At 54.1% G+C, this 14,812-nt stretch overlaps 1 protein-coding gene across 1 annotated transcript; it reads left to right on the top strand.

The window, feature by feature from the left end:
* EEF1A2 (eukaryotic translation elongation factor 1 alpha 2) lies at positions 1 to 14,709 on the top strand. The gene is made up of 8 exons (XM_080404032.1): positions 1 to 153; positions 1,551 to 1,773; positions 5,581 to 5,760; positions 6,827 to 7,123; positions 11,433 to 11,583; positions 13,012 to 13,268; positions 13,356 to 13,590; positions 14,299 to 14,709. The coding sequence occupies exons 2-8, from the start codon at positions 1,630 to 1,632 to the stop codon at positions 14,424 to 14,426; spliced, it is 1,392 nt and encodes a 463-aa protein (XP_080260158.1). The 5' UTR covers positions 1 to 153; positions 1,551 to 1,629; the 3' UTR covers positions 14,427 to 14,709.
* Positions 14,710 to 14,812: the final 103 nt, after the last annotated feature.

The following is a 14,812-nucleotide window of genomic DNA, read 5'->3' as shown; positions in this document are numbered from 1 at the left end:
CGGCGCCTCCTCCTCCCCCGCCCGGTACCGCATTGCCGTAGTGCGGGGGGGCCGCTGCATTGCGCTGCCGCCGTCAATAGGTGGGCCCCTCCCGGGGAGATAAAGCCGCCGGAGCCCAAGCTGGCAGCCTCTGCCGCCCCGACCGCCGCTCCGGTAAGAGCTCCGGGCCCCCCGGCCGGGATGGGGCCGCTCCACAACGGGGCGGGGGGCACCGGGCTGGGGGGGGTCCTGAGAGGGGTCAGCGCCCCCCCCGCGCTGTGCGTGCATGGGGTGCTGCCGGCCCCGGGGCAGGGGGACCCCCGGCGAGGGGGAGGATGGAGCTGGGCCATTCCTTCATCCCGCAGGTGCCGCTTCCCGCAGGTGGGAAATACCGCCCCCCCCCCCCCCCCCCCCAGCCTTTAGCCCCTTGGGGGGGGGGGGGGGGGGAGTAAAAAGATAAAATAAATCCGCGATTCGCAAAGCGACCCCGCACCTGCCAGCCTGGGTGCTGGGGTGCGCCCGGGCGGGGGTCCCCGCCCGGGGGTGGGCGCCGCGGGGCACCGGGCATCGCTGCGGTGCAAAACGGCCAGAGCCGGGTGGGGGCTGCAGGAGGGGGAGGGGGAAGCAGGGGAGGGGGGTGCTGCAGGAGAGGGAGGGGGCACCGGGGCTTTTGCTGCCCAGGGGGGCTTCTGGCAGCAGATATTATTTCCCGCATGACTGAATCACTATTAGAGCAGCAAACTCCTCCTGACCTCCTTTGCTTTTATGGGCAGATTCATAAAATTGGATTTTATTAGACGTCAAATTAAAGCTCCTAATTGTGCTGGGTTTGTGTAGCAGCCGCAGAGCCATGGTAACGCTGGGAGATGCCAGAACAGCTTCCCCGGATAAATCGATTTGTGTTTTTTAGCCTCCTCCCTCTGTTCCATCCAGGTTCATGGCAGCAAAATATAATAGCCCCCCCAGCCCCCAGCCCGTGCCACCCAGCTCCGGGCAGCCCTGCCCTTAGCAGCCCTGCGCGGGGAGCGGGCGAGGGCTATTTTTGTCTGTCCCATTTTGCGGACACCATGTTGTCACCCGAACCATGCACGGCTGGGGAGCGGCGAGGGCACCCTGCACCGACGGGCACCCACAGCTCCTCCCAGGGCACCCACAACATGGAGGAGATGCCCTTGGGTTTGGAAAGACCGAGAAGGCAGCAGTAGCAGCCCTGAGCTGGAGGAAGGTTTTTTTCCAGGGAGGAAGGGCACCTTCAAGGCACCGATGACGTAGCCCTGGGAACTGGGGGTCTCCAGGAGGATGGTGGAGGGCGAGATGCCGAAAACTGTGGCATCTTGCTGAGACTTGGAGGCTGTACATGGCAGCCAGAAATAGCCCGGCTGGCCTCCTTCAGGGTGGGCTGGCTCCGTCCCAGCGCGGGCAGAGCTGCCAGACGAGGCTGGGCACCCCCAGCCGCGATGGGGCGCGTGGTCCAGCGGGAAGGTGGGGCAAGGGGAGGAGAGCCATCCCCGATGGGCTGGGAGGGTGCTGTCATGGGGGCTTTTTTGACGTGCTCACCTCTTCCCCTGCAGCCTCCCCAAAAACGCAGCTGCGTTGCCACTGCCCTCCCCGCCGCCGCCCGCCCCGGCCAGCCCCGCGTAGCCCACCAGCATGGGGAAGGAGAAGACGCATATCAACATCGTCGTCATTGGGCATGTGGACTCTGGGAAATCCACCACCACCGGGCACCTCATCTACAAATGCGGGGGCATTGACAAAAGGACCATTGAGAAATTTGAGAAGGAGGCTGCTGAGGTGAGGAGCCCGTCCCTCAGCGTGCCCCCAGCCCCACACTCCCACCCACAGGGATGCTCCACACTGATGCCCCACGAATGTCCCGTGGGCGATATTCCCCTTTTCCTGGCACTGCCCTTCTCATACCTTCTCTTTCTCCCTTTGTTCCCATCTATTTTTTTCCCCTCTGCACCCCTGGGTCTTCCCGACTTCTCTGGCCTTGGGAAAATAGGCCATTTGGGCACTCGCCACCCTCTTCTCTGGAGCTGGGGGACTTCCTGCTGCAGGCGGTTAATGAGGGCAGGGGCATGGTGAGGTCTGCGAGGTGGGTTAGAGAATCGGTGGTAATGGCCAGGATTCTGGAAAACCACAAGCCGTGGTGCTTCAGGGAATGAAATTCCTTATTTATAAATTCCTTCTAAAATATTATGCATGAGGAGGAAAACCTGGTAATCCCTCACTGCTTAGTGCGAGGCTCTCTGAATTTCACTCTGAAGCATCTACTTCCAGTGCCTGCTAGGTGCAGCGTCAGCTGGACCACTCATTTGATACAGTTTGTTAAAAACTCCGTTCCCGTTTTCTCAGGCAGGTGGTCTGATGTGTAGCTTGATTGGTAGCCTTTAATACAGAAAAGCTTGTATGAAGCACGAGCATTTAAATTAAATTCTTTTGTTTAACTCTTATCATGGCAGAATTTATACAATTTAATGGTGCGTGCATTTAGCAGGCTGTCACACAGTAAAGCACCACCCAATACCTATAATGTGGCAAACACAGAGATGAAAGAGGAAGAGATAGTCTTGAGAAGGAAAACGTGAATTGAAGATCGCAGAAATTGATGATGGTAAATTCTAGAGAGGTGGGTGAGCCAGGAAAAGCCTGGCTGTGTTATTGATAGGGCAGAGCTGGTTTGCGGAAGATGGCTTGTCGTCATCCTTCCAGGAATCTTTAATGCTTTAATGCAGATATCCCTCAATTATTTTTTTAATTTTTTTAAAAAGGTATTTTTTTCTCGTTTTCTGGACAAGATCTCATATCTCAAGGGGGGGGGGGGAAGGTTTACAGAGCTGCCACTCTTGATTAGAAATTTTACCGTCTGTCCGTCTTAACACTTTTAATTTGCTGATAGCATCTGAGCTAAACCACCCATTTTCCTACCTCCCTGTCAGCCCCTTTTTCCAGCCTGTAAGCAGAGCTTCCTCCTCCATACAAAATGATCTTTCTCCCCTGTGTTTTAAAATGATTGCTGATATCCCTCCATGTATTTTGCCCCTTTACCTGTAGATCAGATGTGGTGTGATTAGGTTATTGTAGGTGTGATTGTGGCTATTTTAATTGAAGAGACACTTTCACTGACTTGCCAGAATATGCAGGGACTGGAAGCTGCTATTAATAGCCTATTGACTGAGCTTACAGACTCCATTTTCTGATGCAGGGCTGGGGAAGGGTTTTCTTCCATTAGGTGGCATTCATAGGAAATGGAGGCCTGCGTGCACCCAAAAAGCCAACAAAAAAAAAAAGTCTTTTTTTTTTTTTTTTTAAGAGAAAAGAGCAAGGATTTTTCTCTTTTTCATTTGCCTCAAGGGCAGAGGTAACAGTATCTCCAAAAGAAGAGCTGTTCTGTTAAAAAGAAAAAAAAATATTTAAAAAATCATTATTTGTGGTCTCCACATAAAGCTGTGCCTCTGCTGGGGTTCAATGAAGGAAAATCAGGCTGTTTCTGGCACCGAACAGGGAAGGTATTGTGCAAAGCTAGATAATACCCTGGTTTTCTTCAACAACAGCTCTGGGTAACTGAATATACCCCGTGAAAGGAGGGAAACTGTTTGCTAAATAAAGGATCTCGTTTGTCTTTGAGTTACGTATGATGGCGGGTTCTGGGGGGGGTCACATGAGATGTCCGGCTGTTTGTGTGCAGGGACATGGTTGCCTGCGATAAGGTGCTGTTTCCCACTCGGCTCCCATGGGAGAGCCAGGGGTCTGCTCCGTGCCTCAGTTTCCCCATCCAGAAGTGAAGGAATAGGCTGCTGATAGGTGAGAGGCTGTGGGATGTGCTGGCTGAGCTCCTGCCTGAGAACTCCCCGTTATTCGTGCAGTGCACAAAATGCACCGTTCCTCGCTCCTCGGTGTGTCTCCACCATTTCCAGCAGTAAATGTGCACCCTCTTATGACCCCCTCCCTTTTCCCCTGGCAAGAGAGGGGTCCAGTGTGCATGCTGACAAGGGCTAACCCCTTAGCTCCTGCTCTGCCCCCTCACCAAGCCTGATGCTGATGCCAGGAGGATGCTTAGGAGCAGGGATCTGATTCTGGATTTTTCCACCCCCTGACTGCCCTTCCTGCAGGCACGAGAGCTCACAGCTGCCCCGCAGAGATGGGGCATCACCCTCTTGACCCGGCATCCCCTCTGAGGAGGGAGAGGCTTGCTCCTGGCTTTAGGATTTTGTTGGTAATCCTCCAGAGCAAGCTGCAAAGTCATCGCGGTGCTCGGCTGTTACGTAAAGGGGCCGGTGTCATTAATTCCTTGTGCTGGCTGGGCTCAGGTCTGGAGCGCAGGACCCAGGCACAGTGTGGGCAGGACAGTTTTAGATGCGGTGCTGTTAGCTGCCTTGGTGAGGATCAGCACTGAAGCGTTCGCTGCCCGCAATCAGGAAGCGCATCCCTCTGGACCAGTGATTTATAATTGGCCAGAATGAATTCTATGCATTGATATTCCAGAAGAAACTGCGGTCACAGAGGACACTGCAATGGAGGGATGGGAGTGGGGATTGCAGCTCTGTCCTTGCACAGGGATAGGAGCCCATGAAATCATCCACAAATGACCTAAATTCTATTTTCTGTCTTAAAAAAAACCCTTGTGTCTGAGGCCAAGAGCTGATGATCGATGGCCGTTAACCCTTTTCTTCAGCCAGGCTCCCCAGGCTGCCCCAGCATACAGTGTGGTCAGCAAGGGGTGGTCTTGTCCTGCCCCATCTCCATGTTGGCAGGACCCAGCTCAGACTGCAAGCACCACCACCGTGCTGCTGGGGGTGGGGAAGTCCAGCTCTCCCTGCTGTCATGATGTCCAAGGACACTGATCCAAAGGAGAAAGCGGTTCAGAAGTGACACTGGTTTTATCAAGGAATGTGCTTTATTGCAGAACAGAGATTTGCTGTAGCTAATCTCACCCAGCACAATTTTATGCATTACAATGCTGGCTGAGATTTTGGCCATTTGGCAACAACAGTTGGTCTGGCTGCAGCTCACAGTAGCTTCTCGTGTGAATTTGCACACACTGTGGCAAAAATCAATCACGTTTCTCTTCTGCTCATAGCAACCAGCTCACATTTCATTTGCTTTTAACCCATTCCCATCCTATACCCCTGCCAGTTATGGGCTTACTCAAGCAGCGATGCCCTTTCCCAAAATCAGCTGTCTCACAGGCTCAGTTAACAGATTAAAATGCAACAAGAAGAAGCTTTCCAGCATTGCTCTATAGTTCTAAAGCAGTATGATTTCCCAGCAACACTGCAGGACCATGGTGTTTCATGGAGACCTCATGGGTCACTTGTTCCAGCTCCTGCCCGTCCAGCCCCGCTCACAAATTCACTTCATGGTTCTTCTTCCAGCCTCTCCTCCATCTTGTCGAGGAATGTGTTGAGAGCAGTATCTCCTTTCACCTGTATTTATTAGTAAATATATCACACCTGCCATTGAATTTAGGGAATTTTGTCTTCAATGATTCCAATGTGACCCTCTGCCTACGTGAGCTTGGGATGTGACTAGAGGGTGGGTTGCCAGCACCAGCGCTGTGGCGGGTTTCTCACTGGCTCTTGCCTTTGTGTTGGCCAGATGGGGAAGGGGTCCTTCAAATATGCCTGGGTGCTGGACAAGCTGAAGGCCGAGCGTGAGCGTGGCATCACCATTGACATCTCGCTGTGGAAGTTTGAGACCACCAAGTACTACATCACCATCATTGACGCACCTGGCCACAGGGACTTCATCAAGAACATGATCACCGGGACTTCCCAGGTAAGAAATGGTGGCCGGGGGTGGGGAGCTGCTGGAAGTTGGAAGCTGAGACTTGCTGACAAGACCAGGGTCGTGTAGATGCTGTTGGAATCCTTTTGGAGGTTGGTAGCTGAGGCAGCAGACATCAAAGAATGTTGGGTAGGGTCCACGCAAGAGGCTGGGTAGCAGCAGCAGACCCAGCATGCCACAGTGGTCCTGCACCTCCCTGGGCATCTAGGAGAAAGGGCCTCCTTGAGCACAAAAACATTGTTTCTCCACCCCATTTCCCCTACGTGGAGGAGGTGAGGATGAATGTGGCCTCTCTGGGAGGTGGGATGCTGTGAGCTACAGGCCTCTGTGTGAGATTTCCACGTTATTTTAGCCTTGGCCCGCTGAGTTATACAAGAAACTTTAAACAATCCGTTAGGTGTTATTGACTCAAGGAGACTCCATGGATCTTTTCTCCTTCCCTTTCCTTGAAAGAGCTGTCCCATAAACCACATCCCATTGCCAAACTCCACCTTCCAGGGTAGAGTGGTTTCCCCTCGTTGCACTGCAGGACACGCCTGCATCTCCCCGTGGGCTGTGGGTGCTGGATGAGCCTCGCTGCCTGTCTAGCGAGGTCCCCATTGTGATGCCAGTTGGGCTGGGCATGGCTTTCTGTCAAAACCAGGCAGCTTCTGCTCTGGGCGCTGGGTACAGAGGGAATCTGGGGAGCAGTTTCCATGGCTGGAGTCTCACTCGTCACCCAGGCAGATTATTTGCAAGACTTCAGTAGGGCTTCAGATAAGGTCTCGTCTGTGCAGCCCTGGGTGATCAAGACGAGGTCCTGCTTAGGGTCATGCAGCTGGAGGGACCCACCCTGGTTTCCAACCCATGTTGCAAAGCCATGCGCATTTGGCAAGTCTGAAATAACACAGTTTGGTCAGTTTTGAGGTAGATCGGAAGGGTTATGGGTAGCAGCTGGCAGGGACCCTGCCCACGCTATGAGTAGAGCTCATCTGGGGCTTACTCAGAGCTCTTAGGGGTGTCACCAGGAGCAACGGTCTCTGGGGGCAGGAGCAATTCATTAGCTCTCTCCTCCCAGGCTGACTGCGCCGTCCTGATTGTTGCCGCCGGTGTCGGTGAATTTGAAGCCGGCATCTCCAAGAACGGGCAGACCCGTGAGCACGCCCTGCTGGCTTACACCCTGGGGGTGAAGCAGCTTATTGTGGGCATCAACAAGATGGATTCCACAGAGCCCCCATACAGCGAGAAACGCTATGATGAGATCGTCAAGGAGGTCAGCGCCTACATCAAGAAGATCGGCTACAACCCAGCCACAGTTCCCTTCGTGCCCATCTCGGGCTGGCATGGAGACAACATGCTGGAGCCCTCTCCCAACGTAAGTGTGTGCTGTGTGAGACTTTCCCCCCACCCCAGCTGTCCCGATTCAGGCTGAAGCTGACCTCCGTGCTCTGAAAACCGCAGACACGTTTCGTGCGCCCATCGCGTGTAATGGCCCGTGTTGCCAGCATAGATGTGTTTGTCACGTAGCTCAGAGTGCGCTGAGCCGGGATGAATGGGCGCACTGTTCGTGGGCACACTGGTCGCTGTACCGTAGCCAGACATCCCGGCAGCTAACCTTGAGCATCTCCAGAGGATGATCTGTGTGGCTTTGCTTCTGGGATGTGATTTGAAGGTTTCGCATCGTCAGTCCCATGGTGATGTTAGAGCCTTCCACAGCAATTGTTACTCTCAGCAGGAGCATCATGTGTGGGTTTAGGGCATTGTTTTCTGGGGGAAACAACACAGTCTGGTGACAGGCTCGGAACAGCGCTCACCACGCAGCCAGGTTCCCCTGTGCTGGGCATCAGGTGCCCTTTCCCAGCGGTGCTGTATGCCGCTGTGGCAGCCAAACCTCCAGTTTCAGTGCTGGGATCTCACTTCTTAAGGTGACTTTTTCTCGTGGAGGTACCAGGTTTCTTTGGCCAAACCCATGGTTTCCTAGAGCATCCATTTGGGGCTGCTCCTCGTCCAGTTGATTTTTACGGTGCCTCTCCCTCCATGCCTTGGTGGTGGCGGGGTTACAAAGGCAGGGTGCTCTGGGTGGGCCCACGCCATTATTTCATATGGGGAGAAAGAAGAGCTTGAGGAAGGATGGAGGCTTCTCAGCAGACATGCTGCCGATAACATTTATTCCAACACTTTTTTGGGGGGGAAAAAGCTACCCCAGCTTTAGTCTTCTAAAGAAATGATGGGCTGGAAAGTTCTGGCCAGAGGAAGGTCCCTGCCCTTCTGCTGGCTTCTGGGCAACCTTGAGCAAGGCGCTCAGACCAGAACCCCTCAGCAACCTCTTGTGAAACCAATGGGAAACGTAATGCCTAAGGGGACGTTAGGACTTCACCTGTGGATTACGGGTCAGGGCTCTATATCGAGGGAGGCAATGTACGAGTATAGCAGCAAGTGAGGGAGGGCAGGGATCACAAGCCTGAGCTAGAGGGGTGCTGCAGTGCAAGTTCACACAGTCATGAAACACAGCTCACAGCCTTTGCACGGGAAAGGCAACTCCCTTGGGTCTGACTTGGGAGGGAGGAATTTTTGGGGTGCTTGGGAGGTTCCTGTCCCCTGCAGAGCAGAGCTGGGATAAAGGTCAGTTGCGGCCATGCCAAACCCAGCCGCATAGTTCCTGGGTGCCTCAAATCAGACAGGCTCCAAATGTCAGCAGCTGCTGGGCCGGGAAGATGATCCCAAACAATTCTCCTATTAATAGGCTGCAAAGGGGAGGCACAGAGCAGGATGGGGCTCGCTGGCCCCCTTCCTCCGGATGGGTCTCAGAGCATGTTCTCAATGCGATGTGCTGCCCAAGGGAAGGCAGTAGCCAAAACTTGCCCCTTTGCCGTAAGGAGGCAGCTGGCCTCAGGGTGGGTACCCAAGAACTGCCTGAGATCAGGAATTGGGAAGAGAGCCTGGCCAGAGGTCTGGATCAGCATGAGCTTTGCCAGGGAGGGTGCAGGGTCCTCCCCATGCTGTGGTCCCCAGGAGGTTCCCATCCTGCCTTTGCCAGGACACTGGCTTGGAACAGATTTCTCCTCCCCATGCTGCACCACATCTAGGGACGCTTGAGCAGGAAGCTGGTGCAGATACCTCTCTTCTCGTTCCTGACCTGAAAGAGCTCTTTTTTTTCCACTCATACTTTCTGGTGGGGTTTCACTAAAGCCTAAGACAGTCAAGTGACTTGTCTGACTGTGAGGGGACTTATCAGAAAGTGGGGGTTAAAAGCTGTGACATCCCTATAGCTCCTGTCACCTCTGGGCGAGGGGAGGTGCGGTGGTACACCAGGCTGGAGCCAGCTCTGCGTGGGAGAGTCCAGCCCATGTCCCTGTTGCACAGCAGCCCAAGGCCAGCTGCAAAAAATGATGGCTGGGCTGCACTCTTGCATCAAAGTTTGACGTTTGAGAGCTTTTTGGCAAATGGGGGTTTATGTGAAGCCATCTTCCTGGTGCTGCCACCAGCAGAACTGGGCCATTCAATGTGGTTTGGGAGACTTTCACCCCGTGGGATGCTGCAACTCAAGTGCACCCAGCCTGCGGTGCAAGGGAGTGTGGGGGCCTGGGGCTGCAGCCTCAGCGTTGGGGTGTGTGCGGTGGCTGAGTTGGGATGCTCACGGTCTGGGTAAAGTCAGAGAAGGGCAACTGTTCTGTAAAATGCACTTGGGGTGCAGAAGAGTTGGAGCTCAGCTGTTATTTATGGGGGCTTGAGCCTTCAGTTTACTCTGGCTGTGCCGTTTGGTCCAATCCTGCTTTTGCCATAGGAGTGGTGGAATAGCAATTGCTCTTTGGGAAGCAGATTTGAGGAATACATAAGAGGTTTTACTTGGGTGGCCTTAGGAGGCAGCACAAACCAGGTTTTGCAGAAGCTTCTCACCCTGGGGCCATGCTGAGGCGGATTTGCTCCCAGAAGGTGTCAAAGCGCATCTTTTACGTGATTCTTGGGATGTCAGAAGTTTCCTGGATAAAGCATCAAAAGGAACAAGCATGGCTCTGACAGCCAGGCATCACGGGCAGAGGTTGCCATTTTCCCATGTCCCCAAGCCGTGCAGGGACAGAGGCGCCAGTGCTGCAGGGCACGTGGTGGCCGTCACCCTCAAGAGCAGAGCCTTCAGGCAGCTGGCTGCCGGGGGCAGCTGCTCCCATGGGCACCTGCGCGGCGTTTTGGGCCATGCAACAGCAGGCTGGAGGGAAGGTCTGAGTCATCCTGCGCATCACATGCGGCTCCGTCACCATCTGGGTGGATTTAACATTTCACCAAGCTGTTAGCGTGGTGCTGGGGCTGGCTGATAGCTGCAGTGCCCTGGGAAGGATCCCTCTGCAAAAGTGTCCCCAGGCTTCTCCTGCCACTGTCACCAAGGAAGACAATTGATGTCAGATGTGACCCTCTGAAGGGGGCTGACCTGAGCATGTTCGATACAGGCTGAATCCCCTGGCTGGACTCAGCTCTTTCCCTTGCTCCTTCCCAAAAGAGGCACAGACTGTGGGGTAGGAAACCAGCCTTGGCATAGCTGTCCCCTCCAGAGATGGCTGTGAAGCCAGGGGTGCTTTGGGGGTCCCATTTCCCCCCCAGCCCCGTGCCCACTGCACTATGCCACTGCTGTTGGTGCTTAAGAGAGAAGCCACATCCATAATGTGCGTGATGGAGCTGGGGCACGTGGGCAGCATTTTACATCTGAGTGGGAAAACATTGTCTGAACCTCTCTGTGCAGAGGAAGGGGGAATGATCTCTCAGGCTCTGATCTCTCTTTGTTGTATCAGGGTTGTTTCAGACCCGGGACTGAATTTTTCTTGCCAGCAAGCCCCAGGCATTGCTACAGGTTCCAAATGTGCAGCATCACCCCAAGAAAGCACTGCTTTTCCCTGCATCAAAGCATGGCCTCTGCTGAGCACGTTTCCATACCTCTCTGCCTCTTTTCTGGCCAATTTTAGCTTCAAAGGTCCAATTTAGGGCAGGAGCAGAGAGCATCTGTGAAAAACGATCCTGCCTCTCAGCAGCCCTAGTGCAAGTGCTGGGTTTCCAGCATCCTTCCAAGCCAGGGTTTAAAATTCAAACCCTGGAGGGATGACAGAAGGAGCGAGCAAGGAAAAGTGTCTTTCTGGGGCTCACTTTGAAGAAACTTGGTTCCCAGGACTGAAGGTTGAGTGCTTTAGCTGGGATTTGGCTGGAGACCCTGTGGTCCCTGTGCTGGAGGCATGGTTGGAAGGCAGGATCCAGGCCTGGCACAGCGCCTGTTTGTTGGTGTTGGAAGTGGGCTGTGAATTTGCTGGCTTTAACCACTTCCATCCTTTTTCTACTGTTAATGGATGTTTTTCATGTTTCTAGAAGAGAGGCGGGGGGAGATCAAGTAAAGGGGTGCAGATAAGCCTGCAGGGATGGTGAAGTGGAAAGAAGTCCCCAGGTAAAGCCAGGACATGGCTGGACTGACTCCATGAAGGCTGTCCTGGTGGGACGTCTCTCTGGGGTCACCTCTGGAAGCTGAGGACAGGCACACTTGGTGCATGTTGGAAGTGTTCAAGGCCAGGCTGGATGGGGCTTGGAGCAACTTTGTCTAGTGGGAGGTGTCCCTGCCCATCGCATGGGGGTTGGAATGAGATGGTCTTTAAGGTCCCTTCCAACCCAAACCGTTCCATGATTCTATGTTGTTGCTGCTGTGTTTCCAGATGCCTTGGTTCAAAGGCTGGAAGGTGGAGCGCAAGGAAGGCAACGCCAGCGGGGTGTCCCTCTTGGAGGCCCTGGACACCATCCTGCCCCCAACTCGCCCCACAGATAAACCCCTGCGCCTGCCCCTCCAGGACGTCTACAAGATTGGAGGTGAGCATATCCCTCTTCCTTCTGCTTTAACTGGAGTCTTCATTCCATGGGAGTTTGGGAATGACATTTCCAGATACTGGGAAACTGGAGGGATTGAATTCTTCAAACTTGAGATAATGCTGGGGAGGAGGGTGGCAGCTCCAGGGCAAAGACCCCATTAGAGATTGGGCTGTCTGGGGTGGGGGTAGATGTGCCCAAAGGTGTCCAGGGAATGGAGAGGAGCAGCAGGTTTATGAGCTCTCCCCAGGGAACGTGCAGTGCCAGAATGGCTGCAGATTCAGTTGTCCCAGAGGCCATGGCTAGCAAGGCAAGTCGGAGGCAGCAAAAGCCATGCTGGGACTCAGATGAGGGACAAGACCAGCGGCGGGGCCACTGATGAGGCTGGTGTGCGGCACCTTGGCCGCGGTCTGCCTATGCTTCCCAAATGCTGGTGTCCATCATCGGCACCTCTGTCTGCTGAGCTGGCCCATGGCACCAGCCATGTAGGGAGTGCAGCGGCCAGCTCGTCTCCCCTTCCCTCTGGAGTGGTGATGGGGACGCTTTTCTGAACTATAAATACCCTGTGAGCTCTCTGACCTGCTGGCAGCAGCAGGCAGCCCTGCTGACTCCTGGGCTGCTGGATCAGGCAGGCACAGCCATTTCTAGCCCTTTTCCACACTTTTCCAAGGACGCATGCACTGCAGAAACCAGGTGGGGATCGAACATAGGTTTTAGCAGGCTTTTTAATGCGGTCTTCTGTTTGCAATGGAGATGAAAGGTCATGAGCAGGTCTGTGTCCTCCCCTAGCTCAGCTGGGACAAAGAGATTTGGGTTTACCATAAGGCAGGTCCTTAGAGAGCAGAGACACCATGGGGAGGGAGGAAGGGAGGCAGAAGTGTGGATGTGGAGGAGCAGACAGGTCCAGCCAACCTCTTTTCAAGGTTGTTTCTCTTAACGATTCTTTACCTGACTCCAAAGGTGAGCTTTCCCAAAGTCTTATAATGACACAGGGTATAAAAGGTCCCCTTCATTTAAAAAGCCACCCTCATTCTTTGTCACTTTTGGGCCTTGTCCCATGCTGATGGTGTGGCCATCAAGGATTTGGAGCAACCTGTTGCACACAAGCTGTGATGTGCCCAGTCCTCCATGTAGGGAACTCCACCACTGCTACAGAGGAAGAGCTTTCAGGGTATGTGCGTTGCTCAGGGTCTTCTGATTATGGTGTTACTCATTTTTTACAAAACATCGGGTAGAAAGGACAGACTGGTGGTATTTTTGAAGACCCTAACGTTGATCTTGCTGCTAAAAGCTTGGGGGTTTGGGTCAAGAAGCAAATACCATTTTTGGTGAAAACCACTGAAGATGTTTTGCTTTTGCTGCAGCCAGGCTCTGGCCCAGGAATATGCCAAGCAGGTTACATTTTGCTCTGCTCTGCCCTTGTCTCCACAGGGATTGGCACAGTCCCTGTGGGCCGGGTGGAGACTGGCATCCTGCGACCTGGCATGGTGGTCACCTTTGCACCTGTGAACATCACCACCGAGGTGAAGTCTGTGGAGATGCACCATGAGGCCCTGAGTGAGGCTTTGCCTGGGGACAATGTTGGCTTCAATGTGAAGAACGTCTCTGTCAAGGACATCCGCCGCGGGAATGTCTGCGGGGACAGCAAGTCGGACCCACCGCAGGAGGCAGCGCAGTTCACATCTCAGGTCAGCAAGAGCTGGTGGTGCCACCGTGCATGGTTTGCCACTCTCCTCCGGCTCCCAGCCTTGCCCTGACACTGCTCTGTCCCCCAGGTGATCATCCTGAACCACCCTGGCCAGATCAGCGCCGGCTACTCGCCCGTCATCGACTGCCACACCGCACACATCGCCTGCAAGTTTGCTGAGCTGAAGGAGAAGATTGACCGACGCTCTGGCAAGAAGCTGGAGGACAACCCCAAGTCCCTGAAATCGGGGGATGCAGCCATCGTGGAGATGATCCCCGGCAAGCCGATGTGTGTGGAGAGCTTCTCCCAGTACCCACCCCTTGGTAAGGGAATGGCTCTTTGGAGGTCTCCTGCAGAGGAGCACAAAGGCTCTACAGGTGTAGAGCTCACACCAGGCATGCTGAGCCTCTCCCAGTATCCCCCACCAGTTAGACTGGGGAGGGAGCTGGGAAAGTTTTATTGCTCCCCCATGTGCTGGAGGTGCAAAACTGATGCATGAATGTGTTAGGGCTGGTGGGGTGGGGTGGGCTTTCTGCTGAGCTGGGTTTCCAAAGGCAGGGTTTTCTCTCTGGGAGCAACAGGACCTTTCCTTCAAGGTTACTAAAGCCCGACAGTTTCTGAATGCAGAAACATTTTTCAGCTTCCCTCTCTCTGCCCTAAAACACAACCGGTCAGGAGAAGAAAGAGTGAAGTTTGCTCAGCAGCAGTCACCTTGTAATGCAGGGAAGTGCCATGCTTTCCATGGATGATGTGGCACATCTGCAAGCTTAGCAATGCCAGGAGTTTGCAGAAAGCAGATGTGATTTAAAGTCATTTAAACAGAGAGGACCATCAGGGCTAGCTTGGTGGTCAGAGCGAGGCATGGTGGCTCATGGCTTGTTCCTTCAGGAACCTGCTCCCAAGCCAGGGGTGATATATGGTACCACGAGTGGTGGGCGTAGATCCCACCATCACCCACCCAGAAGACCTCAGCCTTAGGGCAGGCAAGGCAGCTGCGTGTCACTCACGTCCCCCTGCTCTCCATCCCGCAGGCCGCTTCGCTGTCCGTGACATGCGGCAGACTGTGGCCGTGGGCGTGATCAAGAACGTGGAGAAGAAGAGCGGTGGGGCTGGTAAAGTCACCAAGTCTGCCCAGAAGGCCCAGAAGGCTGGCAAATGAATTGTGGGCTCCCAGTGCATCGCGCAGAAACCATCCCTGACACCAGGACGCTGCCACCGTCTCCCCCAGGCGCACGTGTGCACATCAGCTTGTAAGAGTTTATATGTCAACGACTGGATGCTCACCATTAAGGTCCAGTGGAAATTCTTTAAAAGGAAAAGCATGTTCCAGCGTTTGTGAGGCTTCATGTTAATTTTACCAATAAAACTGGTACAACATCCACAGTGGAAAAAAAAAACCCAAACAAAAAACAAAAAAACAAAACCAACCAACCAACCCAAAAGGTGTGGAGCTCTGTGTGTGCGTCTGTCATTGAGGGGCCGGTGTCGATGGGGTTTCTGTAGTTCCACTTAGAGCAGGGGGGGGGATGGGTACAGGCAGGGCTG

This window comes from Falco punctatus (assembly GCF_963210335.1).
Source record: "Falco punctatus genome assembly, chromosome: 10".
NCBI lineage: Eukaryota > Metazoa > Chordata > Aves > Falconiformes > Falconidae > Falco > Falco punctatus.
Note: the sequence above shows the minus strand (reverse complement) of the source record. Positions and strands in the feature narration are given on the sequence as shown.

Coding starts and splice junctions, on each gene's coding strand:
- EEF1A2 (XM_080404032.1), top strand. CDS start 1,630: ATGGGGAAGGAGAAGACGCATATCAACATCGTCGTCATTGGGCATGTG. Junction 1,774..5,580: donor TTGAGAAGGAGGCTGCTGAG/GTGAGGAGCCCG, acceptor TGTGTTGGCCAG/ATGGGGAAGGGGTCCTTCAA. Junction 13,591..14,298: donor CTCCCAGTACCCACCCCTTG/GTAAGGGAATGG, acceptor TCCATCCCGCAG/GCCGCTTCGCTGTCCGTGAC.